This window comes from Parus major, chromosome 1, assembly GCF_001522545.3.
Source record: "Parus major isolate Abel chromosome 1, Parus_major1.1, whole genome shotgun sequence".
Taxonomy (NCBI): Eukaryota; Metazoa; Chordata; class Aves; order Passeriformes; family Paridae; genus Parus; species Parus major.
The window spans coordinates 109,419,659-109,435,913 of record NC_031768.1 but is presented as its reverse complement, the minus strand read 5'-3'; the positions used below and the strand labels follow the sequence as shown (position 1 = coordinate 109,435,913).

Sequence of the window (16,255 nt, the reverse complement as noted above, 5' to 3'; positions counted from 1 at the left end):
CTTTATCCTTTACATAGCAAATAGTAAACAACTGTTTAGTTATGTTCAACTTTCTTTATTCACAAATTTACCACAAAAAACAAACAGCTGGTCAGGCATGATTTAGCATTGGCAGATCCATGCTGACTCTTTCCAGTCCCCCATGTACCCAAAACCACATTCCAAGAGGACCTGCTCCATGATTTTCCAAGGGGTGCAGTGGAACTGAGCAGCCCTAGATCACCCTTTTGACAGATAGGTGCAGTACTTGCCTCCCATTGCTGTGGACTTCCTGTGCTCTCTGTGACCTTCCAAAGGTGAGAGAACAGCCTCAAAAAGGTGTCAGTCAGCTTCCTCAGCATCCTGGGTCTGGAACTCTCCCACTGCTGCTGTTCTCCTCCCTGAACCCTTCCTGGGTACAGATCTGCTTTCCAAACAACATCCTGACAGCCCTGGCCACTATTTATGGATTCCTCCTTTGTAGCTCAGACTTGCTTCTCCCTCCCTTACACTGCACCAGGACTAGGATGCAGCCACAAGATCCCTGTCAAGACAAGAGAGTCTTCCCAATAAACCTCCCTGTATTCCTGGATTGCTCCTGTGTTTGGGAGACACTGTCCTTAATGAACTGCCAACCTTAATGTTCCTTTACCCCACCGAGCTGGCCCCAGGGATTCCAGCCCTCCCCATTTCCCACACACAACATCCAAGATCTGCTCCCATTGCCTTCCCCACTCTTCTCAGGATTTTGGGAAATATTTCCAGTACTACAGACTGGAAAAAGACTACACAAAATCTGGTGCTCCCACAGCCCACTTTGAGATTCAGTGCAGCGCACAATTCACAACTTGTCAGAAAGATAAGAGTTAATTATCTCACCATCCCTGTTGCTAGAGCAACTGCACTCCTTTTCTGTTTATTTGCATCAACTGTTCCAGGAAAGACACCGAGGCAATGTTCTGGCTGATGAAGTTCACAGTGCAATGATCAAACCTCCAAGATTAATTCTGGATGTGTTGGAGCTATTACTAAATTTATTACAGCCCAACATAAGGGAATTTGTAACTTCTACTGCACTTCACCTGTTCACTAGGCATTGAAGGGAATTATTTAAAAATAGCAGTTAGAGAAGTTTATGGGAGCCTCTAAGACAGAACCACAGAAAAGTGAGGGAACAGAGATAATACCAGGTTAGATTAATAGAAGTGTTTGCCAACTTCTTCATTTTACTAAATCATTGCAATAAAATTTATTGGCCGCCACTCTAGGGTGACAGTGAGTGATCAGAATTCTGCAGAAATCATCAAGAGGGCAGAAACTAGATAACAAACTTGTTTTTCTCCTTCTCCACCACAGTACATTTAGTCTGCCAAAAGAAATGATGTCGTTAAAACCTTTGCAGTCAGCTGCAGCTACTTCCATCTTTCAACCAGAAAACAAACCCAGTTTCACACATATACTTGAGTCACTTCACTTTTGGGTAAAGTTTGAAATCTTTGCTAGCAAAAAGGTTTAGCATTTCTAAATTCAACTAACAGGTCCAAAAGCACAGCCCCTCTATGATAATTATGTAGGTTTTTAAAGAACTTACCAGAAAAATACAACTGTTTTACAAGAAAATTGAGACAGGGTTTCCTAGAACAGTGGTTTTCATTCAGCCAAAACAAGTACTTATTCAGAAGAATCTGACCTTCAGCACACCACCACTTGACTGTGACAGCTCAAGACCCAGAATCCCTGAAATGGCAGCAAGTTTCCTAGTGAGGAACAACTCAGCATGGACCTCCCTCTAGCAGCTGGCACAGGACACACCCTATGGAATAAGTATCGGCTGTTGCTGTTTGATCCAGGATCACAGCACTGCCTCCTCCAGCCTGACACCTGACAGATCCTCCACACAGAAAATCCCCACCAAATTCCTGCCTTGTTTCTATCTACTAGGCTTTGGATGAGTGACACATTGCTAAGGATGCAATAAAGATTAGACACAGCAAACAGGCTCTGGTAATGTAACAGTTATAATGCAGATCCCAGAACTGGTACAGGCATCAAGAGCCAAGGGATAGAGTGGCTTCCCTTCCCACACTCGCTGTCCAGCTGCTTTTCTCACACTTGGGAGGTGAGGAGGGAGAGCTGTCTCCATGTGAGAGGGCAGCTGGAATGCAGAGCTCCCCCTGGGAACAGACAATGAGCCAGTCCAAGCTCTTGGGTTGGACACAGAGGACAGGCCAACATGGGTGACATTCCAGGGGATGGCTGCTGCAGGTAGTCCTGCCAGAGGGGAGCTGTCAACACCTTCAGACTCCTGTGAGGAGCCAGACACTCCTGACACAAGTGACCGAGGAGCTGAGGTGGTCCCTGCTGGATCTCATCCTTACAAACGTATCTGGTCAGGGATGTGAAGGCCAGAGGGAAAATTTACCTTCAGTAACCAGGAGATAGTGGAGTCTAGGATCCAAAGAGGGAGGAGAACAGCAAAACGCAGCATCACAGTCCCGAGCTGTGATGCCCCTCCCTCAGGAGCAGTCCTTGGCCTTGTTCAGAGATCTGCTTAGAAGACTCCTGTGGCACACAGTGCTGGAAGTCGAGGCAGGCCTGGTAAGTTTTCAAGTATCACCTCCTCCAAGACAAACAGCAAAACAAGCAGAGGTTGACCAAAGAGCTCCTGACAGAACTCACCCTGAAAAGGAAACTCACAGGAGACAGCAGCAGGGACAAGTGACTGGACAAGGGGAGAAACACAGAGGTGCTGTGTGTGTGCAGGTATGGGGAAAGGAAAGCCAAAGCACACCCAGACCTGCATCTGGTGAAACACATGGAAGGCAAAAACAAGGATTGCTGTGGGTGCATCCGAGTGGGAATGGGCACCAGGTCGTGAAGGACAAGGCTAAGGCCGCCTTCACCTTGGGCTTCAATAGTAAGATCAGCCTTCCACAGCAAAATTCTAATTGAAGACAGCAAAACCAAGTTTTGCTGCATGTACAGTATGCATATGTGTATCTGAGAGAACACTGGAACTTCTGCCACATCCCTGGTTCCTGCAGTTTAGTGGAAGAAGTTAACTGTTACTTATGCCAGCAATGCATAAGAAACAGTTAAATTAAAAGCAGCAGCAAGTGCTGCTTACTCTGTGTTAAGATACTTCATTTTTTCAGTATGTTACATACTCTAAATCGAATGTAAAAGAATATGATTACAGATCAATGTACTGATGTAGACTAGATCAGCAAAGCTGTCACTACAGTCTGTGTTTTCATGACCCTCAGACAACTGTTTTGGACAAAGCCTTCAGAGTAGCAATGCACAATTCAACCACTTGTCTCCTACTATTGTAACAAGAGCAAAAACACCTAATAACTTTGCAATGTGTGTGTTAAACCAGGAAGACTTTCACCCATTCCTGTCAGGGGAGTGAGTCAGCTGCTCTAAGAGGAGGGCAGAAAGTCAAGTCTGATAGAATCTAGCAGATGTCTCCTCAACAAATACAGCTCTTTAGCCAGTTCAACAGATGTGCTACCAAACACCCACATGCAGTGTTGGCACCTTTACATTTTATCCTCTGGAAGGTACATGTTTAGAGCTCCCAGGCTGCACCACTCAAACTGTTCAAGAGCCATTCTGCCCTCTCTTGGTTTTGTGTCTCCTTGAGAATTTTGTCCTGATTTTGGCACAGTTTGCCCCTTGCCAGTACTGCTCCTTGCGCTTAGGAAGTGGCCTAAGGTTGCAATTCCTCATCTTTACTTTTCTTTACTTGAAGGAGAGAAGCATTACTTTATTGTGCTTGTTTTTCACAATTTATTTTTCCAGAAATCAACCAGAGTCACAAATTGCAGAACATCCAGGGAAGCAGAGCTCCAAAATAAAAGAATTTTCTGTCATCCTTCAACAGCTGCTAGGGCTCCCCCCTCAATAAATGCAGAATAACAGTACGAAATGAGCATCAGTAAAAGGCGCAGATCTTAGGATTTTTACTATTAAGAAACCCCTCCAGAGTTGGTGGTTGTTACAGTTAAGACAGTTACTGCCCCAGTTAACAGCCCACTGCCTACAGCATGTAATTAGATCTTCAACATCTTATGTGCTATTTTAATTTACAGGTGATAGGGTACAGATATGCCATGGAACCCTAATGGTATTTTCCCACTTCTGCTCACATTCTTTATCTCAGTTTTCATATGGAATACAATTAAGCTTAGTAAAAAATATTCTTAGGTTTGTGTACTTAACATTGAATAATTATTTTAACAACTTTTAATTAATTCTCTCCTACAGAAGAACTGAAACAAACTTTTATTGCAACAGTGAACTCTGAAAATACTTCAAAAACAATACTTCTATATATTATGAAATATCAATGCAGCCATGGCTGTCAGTTCAGGAATTTGGACAACTCAATACAAATGCAGAGAAGCCTTTAGCACTACTTGATAGACACTCTTGGTCTGGTACAACATTCCCGGGTGTTTCATTGGTAAATTTCAGCCTTGGTGCTTTACTGTCTTTTATTTGGTGAAAATCAGCAGGTAGGACAGCAGCCTCCAAGAAAGGAAATACTGAGTCAATTGAGGAAATTCAGTGATAAAGGTGAACAGTTAGGAAAGAACAGAAATGATTCAGTGATCCTAAAACACTGGAAGAAAGGGTTGAACTGGCCTTACAGCAACTGCAACAGGTTTCCAACTAAACCAGCATTTGGCCTTTTCTGACACACTGATCAACATGCACAATAAACCTCTTATTTTGGCTGCATTTTGGGCTTTGCTTGCATTGGTTTTGTTGGGTTTTTTCTTTATTCAAGGGGATGAACCACCTCATCTTGAGTTTCACTACCTACAAGGAATGAAATCTTCACACAGTTAGTTGCTATGGAAATAGTATTTCAAAACTGGACATCTGTTGGTACAAAATCTGGGAACAACTTAACAAAATAAGCTCTTATTTCTCAGAATCACTTGCTTAGGAGACACATGGACTAAGCACAAGGCTCAGACAGACAACTTTTTGGGGATTAGTCCAAGCACTACCTCCATAAAAAGCAACATCTAACTTTCCTAGAAAATGTCAGTGTCCCACTTTTTTATGTGCCCCCAAAAGATGATGGCTGATATCTACCCAGCCTGACTAAACTCTTGTGAAATGTATCCGTTTGAATTTGATACTTTTTTTTTAAAAAAAAAAAAAAAGAAAAAAACCAGAACAAAACACCAAGCCAACCCCGTAACACCTACGCTTCTCTTCAGCCTCTAAGTTTGAGGGACATGCATTTCTTAAAAAGAAAACTGATGCAAATAAAAAAACCCAAACCTATGCTGTACTTGTTCCTGGTGTATATAATACAGCCTGTGCCTCTAAGAACATTAACAGAAAGATAAATTGGCTGCAGTATTTCTTTCAAGACATTTTATACAAAATCTGCTTTTTTTGCCTTGAAAGACCACTCAAATTTTTCATGGCTAAAACTGATATGTTACAGCAAACTTTTGGGACTACTGACTTTTAATTAATTCCCCTATGGCAGCCCTTCACACCTTCAATGCTTTCCCCCCTGCATCAGTTTTTGAAGCAAGACTTTTACTGAAATTCCATCTTCCACAAGCAGTAGACAGGAGGGTTTTTTAAAAAGAAATAATGCAAAAAGTTCAAATTTTTTCAAGTCACACTGGCCCCTAAAGAATTCTTCTAATTCAATTACATTGATTAATCGATCTTGAATTTGCACTCTATTCATTAAGAAATACAACTAGTACAGCATGCAGTTTTAAAGATGTGACTGTCAGGTCCCTTCAAAATAAGTCTTCCTGTAGATAACTAACAAGATTTTTTTATCTTCTTTAAATCCACTCAATAGTTTTACCATTCTAACAAGAACTTCAACTGTCAAGGTTTGCACAGAAGATGAAAAACTGCAGTCTGGAGAAACTACTAGTTATCTTAGGGAAACAAAATTATAATTTACAGCTGTCCTGGATGTGTAGGAGATTTTCAGTTACTGAAAGACTTGGACAGATCAGGTGCAGTTCTCAGCAATCGAATAACTCCTCTTCCTTGTACAACATTTGCTTCACAAGGGGAGGTCTTCACACCACATGGAGAGTCACCTATTAAATTAAACACAGTTTGCACATCAAATCAGCCTTTAAAGCTTGCATAAATTAATGGAATTGTCCTTCATATGCTGTGGAGCTGAACCTTTTCGACACCTCTGATACAAAAAGTCAGGCAGGTCATGTCCTCCATAAACACCAAGACTGTAAGATCAAAATTTCCAGGTGGAACAGAGTTTAATTCTGCATGAATCTTATACACAAGAAATCAAGCTGCGAACTCAGAATTCTTACAGTTATTTATTTTGCAAATAAATTGATTCTGCTCCTCTGAAGGTCAGCTACAAAACACCCTGATGAACTGAGCTTGAAGGCCTTTGAGCAAAAAAATCCTTTTTGCAAAAAGAGAAGTGTTTTAACTGAGTTGTGACAAGAACACTTGCAACAAGGACCAGCTCAGTCTGTACATATGATGACTTAAGAACATATTCTCAACATGGGCCTGCTTCAAAGCACCTTGGCATGGGAATGGCTTCATGTAACAAAGGCATAAATCAGAGAGCAACATTTCTATAAAAACTGAATTTTAAAAGACATTTTTGACTTTAAGATTGTCCATTAAGAAAAAGCCAGCTCTTAATGCTTGAGTCTTCAGAAATTCAGTGAAATCCATACACAAGAATAAGCACAGCTCACACAGAACTGTGCACTACTTACAAGCAACATCTAAACCCAGAGGTTTCAAAAAAGCAACAACTGGATTAAGTTTAACATTTTTTTAAGCAGAAAGAGATCTTTAAAGTTTCAACTCACAATTAGAGGGGACAAACTCTTGATCTTGTCTTGGAGGACTCAAAGTTTTGCCACATCCAGAACTCTCACTTTTGGTTTTCTGTATGAAAAAATAAATATTCAAAATGAGGTACATGTATCTGCTAACATGAAATAGACATCATGATCCATCAAACCTATGAATCATGGTCAAAACCCTTCAAGTTCATCAGTCTGCCCAACATGTGTCACAAAAGACAGCATCCAAAGACAAAACAGCTCACCTGAAATTGGCAACTGGAAATAAATCATGGAATCAACTGAAAGAATCTGACCTGGATATGTCTAGCATTCAGCTTCACAATCCTGGTATTTGTGCTTTGATCACAATCAGAGCCTTGCAGAGGGAGGTGAGCTGCTGTTAGTGGGACTCCATACGCACTAGCAAAGGATTTACTGATGCAGTAACTTGACCAAGAAAAAAAGGAAAACAAGAAAAGTTTGGCTAAGAGGGCTGGAATGCTGATGTGTGGAAGCACAGCATTTCATGTTCTTCAACTGGCAAACAAAAGCAGCCAAAGCCTGATAGGCACAGAACAAACAGATACCAGAGGGCAGAAGGACCTTAAGGCAGCATCCCTGCATCCTTCCAAGACCACCAGTCTGTTGTACAACTACACATGAAATAAAAACAAACTGCTCCCCCACATAATCAAATGCAGCACTTGGAAGTGTGAAAAGCTTTCTTTTTTGGGGCATAGCAGTCCAAGATGAGTTTTTGCCAACGAAAAGACTACTTATTATTGTCTCTCTAAGTGCTACTACTGCTGTCAACAGAGTCAAAAATGGCATTTCCTTGTTTCCCAACTATTTACTTTTCCTTTCTCCCCACCAAAAAGACAGCAGAACCTTATGTATCTACACTGTATGTCAGGGAGTATAGAAGTTTTCAAAGCAGAGCTATGCCAGAGCCTACTGAGAATACCTCTGAAGTCAAACAGTGAATTCTAATGTGATTAACACTTTTCTCACCATTGCAATGCTAGCAAAATAAAAGCCATCACACTGGAGACAACTCCTCAGCAACACTCACCCCATTTTCTTACAGGATGCCAGAGCACAGCAGATGATATCATTCTCCTCATGCCACTTGCACCTACATGAAATGAAGTTCAGGCTTATTTCAGAAGCACCTACATTTGTTTATCAACAAGAGCAGTTGGTCTGTCCAGATGAACAGGAACAAATATTAAAAATGTTATCTTTTTGTTGCAGCTACCATGCAGTACCATTAAAATTTCACAGAGTTCAATAGCTTTGCCCTAAGTAGTTGATGCAGAGTTTAAAGGTTGGCTTATCAGGCAATCTGCTTCGTGCTGAGGTGGGGGGCAGGGAGAAAAGAGAACCCTAAGAGACAAATGGAATTTAAACCATTTGAACCATTTCAAGCTTCCCATTAATGTGAAATAGTACCTCATAGCATAAACATCCTCACTTTCCTCTCCAAACGTGTCTTAAAGTACATTTTTCCATTCTCCTTAAGGTCTCCCTCTAGAGTGAAGACATTCATGGAAACAGAAAACTGCCTGACTATAAAAAGACAAAGTGACAACGATGAACCCAATGGATCTTAAAATCCATATTCCAAGCAGACTTCCAAGAATAACTTACATGGTTTTTCTAAAATCTACTGAAATTTACAATCGAATTACTGGTTCTTTTCTTAAATTAGTAGCAGAGGAAGCACTAGAGTCTATTTCTAAAAAAACTGCATCATCACCCAATAAGCTCCTGCAACACTGCAAGCAAGTATCACTTTTTGTACCAACCCAGAAGAATCTGAAAACAGGCACACTTACAAAGAGAACCACCCAACACACCTGGTATTATAAGAGAAATCCCAGAGGCAGACATCCAGTTTTCTATACACCCAGATCTTGGATGGCTCCTTTTGGTATTTCTTCTGGTACAGTTTCATTATCAGGTCTTCCACAGTAAAAAGCTCCCAGTGGCTCTCAATACCTATAGTTCAGTGAAAATCCAGGCCAGGAGAACAGGAGTCACTGATTATCCTGCTCAGCTCATTTCTCAGTCAGTCCCTGTTCAAAGCCCAGCCTCTTATCATAGCATCAAAACTCAAAGATATTCCACCAGTGGTTTTAATAAAACCTGGCTTCCTAGAAAGTGGCGGGAGAAAGGAAGGGGAAGGAGCATGCAAACCAGTTCTAGCTATCAGCACCAGCTTTTAGGAAAACTTTGAGACAAATACAGCTGTCCATGACTACACAGCCCTTATTTCTGGGGGCAGGAGGGAAAAAGGATGGATAAAAAATGATCCATTTCCTACCTGTTATGCTGACCATTCGACCAAGACACCAGTTAATTCGGAATCTGTCATTAGACTGGAGGAAAAAAGATTTCTGTCATCTTAAAGGAGTACAGAATAAAATTCTGACACTTCCGTCACTTCTGTCTAGGTCTGAAAAAGTCACCTCCAAACTCAAATTTTTTGTGGCACTGAATGCAATCTCCCTGACAACTATCTTGAAGAGGAACCAAATTTCATGCATATTTCTTCAGAGCCCTGTATTTATGGATGGAGCCAAAGATCCTGTTCCTCTCTACTTTTTAAGGATTAAGATTAGGCTTGAATTGAATTGAAACATAATATATCTGTTATGAAACTTAAACACCTCTGAATCCTAACATTATGTTCTGCTCCCAGGAAAATGAAACTTGAGCAAAAATTTAAGACATGTGTTATTCTCATGGGGAAAGGAGTCATGAAAACGTAAAAATATCCTTTCAAAAAAGCAGGATTTATGACTATTATTGAGCACATCCAATTTAAGTCAAATCTTAGGAGCCCTTAACCAAAGTCATAACAATGTCAGAGAACAATAGACCCTGTTCATCAGTAGATTAGAGCCAGAAGTGCAGGCTGAGAATAAGAAGGCAGGAAATTAGGTCTCTGCTTTATAAAAAGGTTGGCTTCTAGAGGCCATTTCTTCCTGCACAGAACTGGGACACTTTGGAAAAAATGTCTTTCCCCACTTATATGCACACTGATTAGGTTTTAGAGTGAAGTCATCCAACAGGAGTGAAAGCAGAAGCTGAGATTTGGAGCTTTGACCTTGACCATACCCTGCAGAAGAAGCGAGGCTGAGCACCTGTGGCTGGCTGGGCAAACTCAAGAAGTTCCCGTAGGACAACTGCATAACAAGAACGAGGAAGGTGAAATCCAGATATGGGGATCTTATGGGTTTCATCACCTAATGGAGGGGGGAAGAGGGACAGGAAAAAAAAAAAAGCAACAAATCAACAAAAACCACAAAGTTGTGAGAAGTCCAGTTTCCTTAAGAGATACAGTTTCCTCCTCCTTTTTATCTTTCTGTATACATACGTGTATGCACACAAACACACACACACACTCTTCCTCTCCACAGACAGGGTCTGTGTTAAGCTACCAAAACTTTGTTTCTGTCAGCAGCTCTGGCTGTGAGCAAACACTCACACTCCTGCCCCTTTTAAAAGGCCATTATCCAAGTATCAGATGTAGGAAAACAGGCCAAGTTTGTTCCCTCTGTACACAAGGAGAGGAAACGTCCTAAAAGAAACAAACTGGAGTCTATAAACATTACTGAGAGTCACAGAGGAAACAGGCAAGCCAAGCCAGACACAACAATGGTCTAAGTATTTTAATTTTGTTAATATATGCCAAGCTGCAAAACCTAACTTTTAAATATAAAGTGGTATCTTTGAGTTACCCTGTTGTTAATTAGCACTTCATGCCAAAGATACACACAAGGACTATTGAGACTTAGACAACATATGGATAGAGGTCAGATAAGCTGAGTCTAAAACTGCACACCTTTGCACACCATTCTTTATCTCCATGAATACTCACCAGCAGCCTGGCAGTGGTAGCGAAAACCACGTGGTGGTACTTCTGCAAAAAAGAGAGGAGAAAGCACAATCATCCAACACCAACAGATCCTTAACTCTCAATTACACACCACAGCTCCATATGCAGAAAGGAACAGCATCTTCCCTTGTAGCCTTGTAAAAGTGCCACAACTGCCTTTGGGAAAGTTATTTTCAGTTATATGCATTTTTTAAAAAGTGCATTACAGAGGGTGTTTAGGTGCAATTAACAGAAGCATTCATTCACATGAAATATAAAGCACAAACATGTGCAGGTCCTCCAGGATTTAGCCTACCCTCTTTGGAGTTACACCAAGTTCTGACACTAATCCTCTTCAGAAACAAGCTCAGCACTGCTCTGATATTTTAAGAAATTATCCAAAATTACCATTTATAATGAAAGGAATTAACTTATCTTAATACCAGAAGTCTAACCTGGGAGCAGTGACTCCAGAAAGCCTCCCTCTCACCCAAGTACCTCTCTGACTTTCTTGGAACTCACCTGGATCTATGAAGTGGTGGAAATCAGCCACAATGCCATCCTGTAGGGAATATCTGACACAGCCAATCTCACAAGGAAGGAAGCGCTGCTCGCAGTGGGGTGGCAGCTTCCCATAGCTGTAAATGTCCAGGAAGTAGAAGATATCTGCAAGCATATCTGAAAGAAAAAGAACAAATCCATCTTCAGACAAACCACCAGAGGTTACGGAAGCCATGCTGGTCTCACCTCATCCAGACAAAGCTTTGGTGAACTTTCTCCTGTCACTGGGTGAAGAAGGGTAACAACCAAGCAAAACACACAGCTCTTCCTCTGTATCCAAGATGACAAGATAACACCACTTACACAGAATTCAGGCACACTGGTACTGCTGATACACCTTCCAGAGATCCCACTGTGTGTAGAGATGAGCAAAAAACCCAACAAATACAGACAACTAAAAAAAAAAGCCAACCTCCAAACCTAGAAGATGTTAAGAGGCCTACAATCCAACAGGAACAATTATTCTCTTTAAGGATAGATCTCGTTGCCCTTTCAGAAATTAAGGTTAGGGAAAAACCAAATCAGTAGCTGCAAAACAGCCTCAGAAGCTAAATTTGGCAGCTTACACCACTTAAATGAGTTGGTAGTAATCTTACAGGGCAAGAAGATGAGAAGTCTGCTAATTAAAAGGATTGCTTCATCTCCACTAAATGAGCTCCCAAAGCAGCAAGAATACCCAACACAAATGTTAAGGAATAGATTTATCATTTACTAATTAAAAAGTATCCAACTATGATAAATATCTTTCAATACACCTTAATACTTTCTCTTCACAACTGTCACAATGCCCTCAGTGAAATTTAACATAGCTGTCTAATCCTTACTCTAACCTCATAAAAAAAATCCTACTTGCTCTGCTAGAGATGTGTAACTGCCTTTACACATAAGTAATTTTGTATGCCAGACTTTAGGACATTTAACACCGGTTGCTCTAAGCCCAAATGGCCATGCTCCCTCATGTGGGTCTTAAACTATTTGAGCTGAGGGGTCATAGGAAAGACACCTCTCCTACTGTATGAAAAAATGGATATAACTCCAGGGAACCATACAAAACTTTAACTGAGAAATATTAAAAGCAGGATCATGAAATGTATCTCAATTATCCTTTATCATTATGCCTCTCATTCAGCTGAAAGATCAGTTGTGTCAACTCAAGCCAGCATGATCAGCCCAATCAAATCTGCATCACAATGACAGCAGAGCATGACCCCTGGCACAGAGGGCACTAATAAGCATTTCACTTTTTATGGAACTACTGTTTCTTGCTCCCCCATAACCATGACAACATGAAAACAGTTCAGGAGTCTGAGCTAAAAAGCTGGACCTGAGACTTAACCACACAGCAGATACAGATTGTATGAACTGGCTTCTTGACTTACTTTATAAGCACTACCTTCTGTCATTTTTCAGAATAACATAATATTCGTTGGGTAGAAGATTATAAATGTATTCACTACCCAACTCTAATTAGAACTACCATTTGAAGACAGGTACAGGTTAGAAAGGTTAAGTTTTCAAGAGTTCTTTCAATAAGGAAGTAAAGGATGTTAAAAAAGCACTGTCAGAGTGCAGATTCCCTCTTATTCTCCCACACTGAGGCCAAGACCCTTGTTTTTTTTAATACCTCTATCATACAAATTTTTAACTTTGATATCTAACAATTCTTAACCTTTTGAAATCAGTACAAGTATTCTTTTACCCTGAACTTGGATTAGGCCTTGTCAAATCATAAATGTACAACTTGAAAAAATACTTTTTCCTTAAAACCTTGAAATAACAGTTATGAAGTTGTTGGTGGCTATATTCCCATTGAGCTAAAAAACAGGATAGAATTCTTAGAGGCTGGAGGAGGAGCAGTATTTTCCCTGATGTCCCTCTAGCTTTCACAACAATAGCCCAGTAGTGTAAAACATCTGACACAGATGGCTTTTAGCAAAATGTAAGTCTTTTACAGGTATCACTAAGAATGTCCTCAAAGGGAAAGCTCTCATTTACCAGGATCAACTGCTTTAAAATTACCATACCCTGATCATTCTTCCAAGACAGAGCACAGGCAGCTGGTGTTACACTGGGCATCTTTGTGGTCATAGCAACAGGAGCTGGATCAGGCACCTTACAAGTCTGGAAAGGATGAGAAAGTTAAAAAAAACAACAGTCTTCTCACCCCAAATAAAATCCTTCAGCTCCTTATATCAGAGGAAGATGCAATATCCACTAATAACTGTGGTTAGGTGGAAAAGTTTCATATAAAAAAAGTGCCTGTCTACTTGCAGGCCAGGAAGGCAAGATTTCTCTTCAGCACCTTTGTCAACCCATTACAACTTTAAAGAACTACAGCTAAATTTATAAAATGTAATAGAAAAAAAAGTATTTTCTTAGGTTCAACCACTTGTCACAGGCAAGGAACTCTTCAAACTGGAATTTAAAACTTTACTCCATAAGTTTTACGAAAAAAAGCACCTGGCACATTTGTTTGTTGTTTTTGACTAGGAAACAGATTCATTAAAAGCTGATACAGCCTTAAGGAAGTCACTGGATTGCTCTGAAAATCCATTAATGAACAATAAGCTTCTAACAGGATGGGAAAAAAACCCGGCAGCCTTATAAGAACCTGATCATTCAAACCCAAATTGGGAGTAATATCCACATCCAGGTGAACTGATTGCAGGCAATCATCTTAGCCAAAGTTAATTGCTTATCAGTTTGAAGTATTTAAAACAAAATAAGGAATTATTCCCACCTGGGTAAGCTTTGGCCAAAAAAACCCATTCCAGAAGAGGAACATGACCTTTCACTACACAAAGTGACTGTGGTTGTCTGTGTACAGGGCTGGGATTAATAAAATGAGAGCACATATTCTCATATATCCATATTTGCCTATTTCCACTAACACAGTAAGGATGGTGATCTTTATTCTGGTAAAGCAGCTATTCCTCTCCCTGACTGCAATCTTCTAAAATGCTACAACTTGTGGAAGGAAACACAGAAGTCTCCATTTGTGACTTACCTGTCGTTTCACTTAGCTCTCTCTGACATATAAAAATGGAGTTTTGTTAATTACACATGCTCAGCCTGCTAAACGACACAATGATGACCACATTTTAAACAGCTTTTTCCCAGAGAGGCAGGCCCCCCAAAACAGGAAACACTGCCTAACACCTCCCTTCTCTAGTCTAGACTGACTAATTTAACTAACCCATTTTTACTAGTTACTCCAAGCTATGACCATCCTGTCGTTCCCTCTACCACCACGTAAGTGAATTAAAGTTCTGGAATTTATCTTCACCATTAATTATCAGTTTAGTCATTATCTAGTAAGAGAGCATTAAGAAGTAAATACAGTATTCTCCATTTACTCCATCAGTAAATGTGACTTTCTTTCCTTAGACATACAACTTTTTACATACCAACAAAGATTTCAATAATGTAAGTTCACACCTTACACAATTCAAACTCTTGAGTAACTCTGCTTCAGTGAAGTGCTGGGACAGGAAAAGAGACAGACACAAACAAACGGGACAAACACCTTTTCAAGGCAGTACATAGCAGAAATTATCTGTTTAGCAGCATTTCCAACCACAACCATACATATTTTACCTCCTAATTCTATACTGTTCTCCAACAGTAACAGTGTTACTATTACTACTCTCTCCCATATCCAACCAACCCAAAAATAACGGCAGGGTGTAATTATTAATCTTGGGTATAGGCCACAACATTATACTGACATTTCATTCACCACACAGCTCCTCCAGAACACTAATCAGCTGTCTTTAAGATGTGCTTTCAGGCCATCAGTCAAGAACTGCCTAAACCAATAACACCCACAAAACAAAAGCAACATGAACCTATGACAAGAAATAACACAAATTTACAGCATAAATTTAAAAAAAAAATAAAATAAGTCAGGCATAGCAAAATACTGTTAAACATAAAGCTAGGGTGTTAGAGAGCTACATTTCACTTGATAGAAGAGCCGAAAGAATCAAGATGTGATGGTTTAAAGAGGCATCAAGTATTTTTACCTTCAATTCAAACCAGAACAATTATGCACATAACCCACATAATGGTAAGCACTGCTAGTGCAGCTGTAACCTCCAGGGGCTGGAGGATGTGGAGAGCAGGTGGAACTTCCACACCATCCTGTGGAACTGACCACAAAGAGCCCAACACCGTTTACTCCTCCTTCTTACTGCGGGCGTCCCATTCTCTCAGCATTTACCTCCTTTACTGTCTTCTGAGAGCATTTCTTGCTATTCAGCTTATGAGCCTTCTCTGCAAACATTGTCTTCTCTTCTTCTGTCAGGGACTTGAAAGAAAATTAGCTGTTATAAAAAGGTTTCTACCACTTCCTTTTAGTAGTCCCGCAAACCAACAAACTCCACGTGTAAGAAATCACTCCCGCACTTCCAAAGGACATTATCGATGGCTGCCAAGAATGACTTAAACACTCCCAAGTGCTTTTTTCCTACGAAAACTGTAAGCCTTGATTACAAACATGCAGTAAGGCGAAGGGTTTTTTTGCCCTCCGAGCGAGGGCAAACCACAGGCAAGAGACCTCCTGGAACTCCTCCTGCCAGCCAGGGATGGCAACAGCCACCCTCGGCACAGGAACCAGAGCTGCCCCCGCGCTGAGGGGAGGCCAGCACAGCCACCTGAGGCCACACAGGGCAGCCATTGGAGATGGCGCCGAGCCGCCCGCCAGCCCACCCTCCAGGAGAGGCCCCGCCGACCTTCGCTTCCCATACCTGGGAGCAGCAGGGGACGGCGTCCGCCACCTGCTCCAGGGGCAGCCCCCACTGCTCCAGCTCGGGCAGCTGGTCGTGCTCGAACGACGAAAAGGCGCTGCGGGAGCGGCGAGAGCGTCGGGACCGGGCGGGCCGAGCCATGGCCTCGGCAAAGAGCGCCGGCACCACGCGGCAGCGGCGCGGCCCCTCATGAGGGGCGGGCGGGGCGGCGCCAGCGCGGTCCGGCGGCAAGGGCGGGGCGGCCACGA

General features: G+C 41.4%; 1 protein-coding gene across 1 annotated transcript; it reads right to left on the bottom strand.

Moving 5' to 3' along the window:
• Positions 1 to 3,750: 3,750 nt before the first annotated feature.
• On the bottom strand, positions 3,751 to 16,202 carry MAEL (maelstrom spermatogenic transposon silencer). Its single transcript, XM_015636686.1, has 12 exons — positions 16,008 to 16,202; positions 15,482 to 15,568; positions 13,284 to 13,380; positions 11,221 to 11,376; positions 10,702 to 10,743; positions 9,939 to 10,066; positions 9,142 to 9,196; positions 8,675 to 8,816; positions 7,888 to 7,950; positions 7,130 to 7,262; positions 6,837 to 6,915; positions 3,751 to 6,077 (listed from the first exon to the last, which is right to left on the bottom strand). The coding sequence occupies exons 1-12, from the start codon at positions 16,146 to 16,148 to the stop codon at positions 5,962 to 5,964; spliced, it is 1,239 nt and encodes a 412-aa protein (XP_015492172.1). The 5' UTR covers positions 16,149 to 16,202; the 3' UTR covers positions 3,751 to 5,961.
• Positions 16,203 to 16,255: the final 53 nt, after the last annotated feature.

Bases quoted from the DNA above. Each gene is read 5' to 3' on its own strand.
- MAEL (XM_015636686.1), bottom strand. From the start codon at position 16,148: ATGGCTCGGCCCGCCCGGTCCCGACGCTCTCGCCGCTCCCGCAGCGCC. The intron at 15,569-16,007 runs GTATGGGAAGCG...TTTTCTTTCAAG, and splicing joins CCGTCCCCTGCTGCTCCCAG to TCCCTGACAGAAGAAGAGAA. The intron at 6,078-6,836 runs GTGAGTTGAAAC...TTAATTTAATAG, and splicing joins AGAGTTTGTCCCCTCTAATT to GTGACTCTCCATGTGGTGTG.